The sequence below is a fragment of the Buceros rhinoceros genome, unplaced genomic scaffold (assembly GCF_000710305.1).
Source record: "Buceros rhinoceros silvestris isolate BGI_N320 unplaced genomic scaffold, ASM71030v1 scaffold20027, whole genome shotgun sequence".
Classification (NCBI taxonomy): Eukaryota; Metazoa; Chordata; class Aves; order Bucerotiformes; family Bucerotidae; genus Buceros; species Buceros rhinoceros.
The window spans coordinates 22,510-26,191 of NW_010423005.1; the positions used below are offsets into that span (position 1 = coordinate 22,510).

Here is a 3,682-nt window from a genome sequence, read left to right on the forward strand (position 1 = left end):
TAGGGAAACTGAAAGCAAGTATCAATTGGATTTATAAAGGAGGGGAAATTTTTATTTTCTTAAAAACAGCTCCTTGTACTTCTTCTCCTTTGAAAGGTGCTCACTTATGATGGTGGTAAAAGGGAGTATGTAAACCTACATATCACTGAACTGGCACTGCCTTTCCTGTCCAGTATGAGGTAGCTGCTGGAGAAAGCTGCTTGGTAATATTTTGGAGGCTTAAGGATCCAGTCCATCTAGCATAAAAAAAGGCACAGTTTTTGTTTAGACCTAGTTTTGTTTGAGAGAGAATTTTGTGGAGGTGTTAGTGTTTTAGGGGTTTTTTAACTTCAAGGTACCACTATATACGTGTAAAGTATTTTGTATTTTAAGTTATGTTACAGTTCATGTACTAATTTTTAAATTTTGTTTAAATACCCATGCCTTGAATAGATGCTATTAAGAGTACCGCAGCTTATGACTAGTGCTTAAATCTAAAACCCTTATAGTGATTAAAGTATGGCTATGTCTTTGTTCTTTGGAAAAAAAACACTTAAATCTCCAACAGTCAAATCTTGCCGCCTTAATGTTTTCAGCATGTACCCTGGAAAAAATCCACCTAATATTTCACACACATTTGAGCTGGAAAACAGATGCTTGTTAAATTCTTTGGCTATGTAAGGAAGCTGTACATGGTTATATAATCTACTTCTTGTCTAAAAATATAGCTTTTTAATCTTAAATGCTTGTATGCTTTAAGCATTAGAATATATTATTCCAATTTTGGCGATTAATTTGTCTGTGGGTTTACAATTTTCAGAATGAGAGAATTAAACTGATGGTTCAGTTAGAGAATTGTTAAGAAGTTTGGAGTCTCATATAAAAATGTAAGATATGCCTTTCCATGCAATACTTCAGCATGTCTGTTTCCAATTGAAGAAGCCCTTTGAAATGACTGTTCTGAGATACTACATGAATATGCAATTCCTGTTCCCTTTTTTCAAGGGAAATGTTGTCTGCAGACATAGAAGAGTTCTTCCTGTTAGTTGTTCAATATTAAAACACAGCTCATATAAGTGTGACCAAACAAATGTGATTTTTTTTTTTTATAGCAGGTGTTTTACATACCTTGTAAAACCCGTGGTTAAAATGGGATTTAAATAAAGTCCTTTCTATCAGTAGTAATAATAGAATTGTGTACAGTTGATTTTTACTGAAATTTTTAAAGGTGGTTGTTCTTAAAATGTTAGTTGCTGTAAAATACATCACAGATATTTTTGCACATTATGCTCCTGTATAATTCAGCATTTCATCTCTTTAAGGTGAACCCAACCTTAGTATGTATCAGTCTTGACAGAGACATTGCCTTGCACTGTGTCAGGCCCTGTGTTCTTGGGTAGGTGGCAAAGTAATGAGGAATTAGATAATATATTGTCATACAAAAGTTATTTTTTTGAATACTTCTTGAACCGAAATTAGATTGCTTTAACTTTGTCCTTTTTCTTTTTAGGACAAAAAACAGTTTTGACAAATGTTCAAGAGGAATTGGATAGGATGACTCGTAAGCCAGACTCCATGGTAACAGCAAACTCTCCTCCAACAGAGAATGAAGCTTGATAGCGCATAAAAATGCATATGTAAATGACCAAATAACTATGTATATTGATCTGATAAGACCAGGAATTTTCTGCTATGGCAGATGCTACCAGTTTTCTTGGGGCAGGGGAAATGAGCTTACTACATCATTGCCTTGTCCCAGTAAGAAGTGCACATTCAGGAAGTTTGCATTTAAAATCCCTCTGTATAAGATAACCATTTAGAGTTTATATAGGGCAATTCTTTTGGTTTTGGAGGTAAGCAGGTGCAGCTGCGTTTCCTGTTGTGAAGAACACAGAGAAGCAAAATGGAGAATTCTTACTCAAATCCTACTACTGATGCACACAAGGCAAGAAAGAGAAGTGACATCCTCTTTCAGAGTCACTGGAATTGGCTATTTGTATGTTTGCAAATGCGTTATATTCTTGGAAAGGTGGTAGTGGTGGTGGTGTAACAGAGCATTAATTAGGTGAAAGAAGCCTAGGTGGGGAATGGAGCCCTGAACGGGGAAACAGATTTGGGACAGTGAGAAACTAGAATGTTGGATTGACTGGAGAGGAGCAATGTCGTTGAATCCTGTGTTTCACATAGGGTAAATAATCACTGTTTTAAAAAGACTACTTTACATTGGAGAATTCCAGGCCAAACACTAAGCATCATGGGAATTTATTCTTGTTATAAATCCTGATTTAGGTTTTGAAAAAGTCTGAGTGTGGATGCCCTTTCTGGTGTAGCTGACAAAGGGAGAAACTGTAACTTGTTTAGATCCAAGTGCCTGGCACAGTGTGTGATGTGTCTTTAGAAGGTGCTTGAACTTATTGTGCACTGTAGTACAAACAGTCACTGTTTGGTTTTATTTTAAAATCAGTAGTTTGGCAATATGTATTTAATTTTAAATTCTGTTTTATGATAGCTTCTGCCTTTTTTTATGCCAAGAGGCTAGCCTATGAAGAATGGTGGGTGACGTGTCATTTTTCCATAATGAAATGTGCTACAGAACACTCTTTTTTTTTTCTTTCTTTTTGTAATTAAGTATTAGCTACCAAGCTAAAATTAATTCCTGCCTTACACCTGTGGAGGTTTTTAAAAATAAAAACTTTCAAGGCCCTGGGTTCAACCACATCTGCTGCAGGTGCAGCCAACTCCAATTCTGAAGGTAACCTAAAACGTATGAATGTGTATGTGATGAACATACTCAGTAACTTGCTTTGTATTTTCTTTAACGTAGCGTTTCATTTGGAAAGATGGGTTGCGGTTGTCCCTGCTGCTCTAATGGAGCTCTGTCCACGGTCACGTAAAACCATCATTCTGTAAAAACAAACAAAACCGCTATGGTCACTGAAACGGCACTTTGATTTTCTATACGGTATGCTTGTTTTACATGTACACACTACCATAAATTAAAAATACCAAGCATATTCTGTGCTCTTAACGCTGAAGGGAAAAACCACAATTTGAATTATGCAGAGTTTACTTTTTATTGATACGAACTTGTTGTACTAAATCTGATGTCTGGATATAACTTCCCTAATATATATTGTTACTTAAATATACAAAATTAGACTGACCACTAACACAGTACTGGATGTTAACTTCAAATCCTATGTTACAGCAAGAGGCTGTTCTTGTAAGTCTGTCTAAACGTTATCTAGAAAGCTAAGAGTATTTACTTGCCTCTTTGACAAACATTAACATGAGTATGTTATTTGTGCCAGATTTTTTTTGTTGTTGAAAATACTATATTTTTCTTTCACTTTTTTTTTACTTTTTTTTAAAATAAACGGTATGACCTGAAGTTACACAGTTGTCTAGGTAACAGTTAGACTAAGACTGTGGATGGCTGATGGGTAATGTGGATGTACTTCCTGGTGTAATGGGTGCCAGCTGTAAGTCACCACACCAGAAGTAGTAATTACACACTGTCCTCCTGACACTGAGAATTGGGGTTGGAGACTAAAACGTCAAACTCAACGGGAAAATTGGAAAAGTGTGTGATTGTAACGAGATGTAGCTTGAAAACCGCAGTCTGAAACTGCATTTTTTTGTCATCTAACCTGATAAGCACTTTTCTCTAGCAATGTGGCTAAACCTCAAAATTGAAGTACTT

The 3,682-nt window shown here is 35.8% G+C and overlaps 1 protein-coding gene across 1 annotated transcript in view; it reads left to right on the top strand.

Moving 5' to 3' along the window:
• The window catches only part of DYNC1LI2 (dynein, cytoplasmic 1, light intermediate chain 2), a gene marked incomplete at its 5' end in the record, with an annotated part of 24,286 nt that extends 22,015 nt beyond the window's left edge, over nt 1-2,271 (top strand). Inside the window, one exon of the mRNA XM_010140280.1 lies at nt 1,490-2,271. Coding sequence (XP_010138582.1) covers nt 1,490-1,596 — 107 coding nt within the window. The remainder of the gene's footprint in view (nt 1-1,489) is intronic.
• Nucleotides 2,272-3,682: the final 1,411 nt, after the last annotated feature.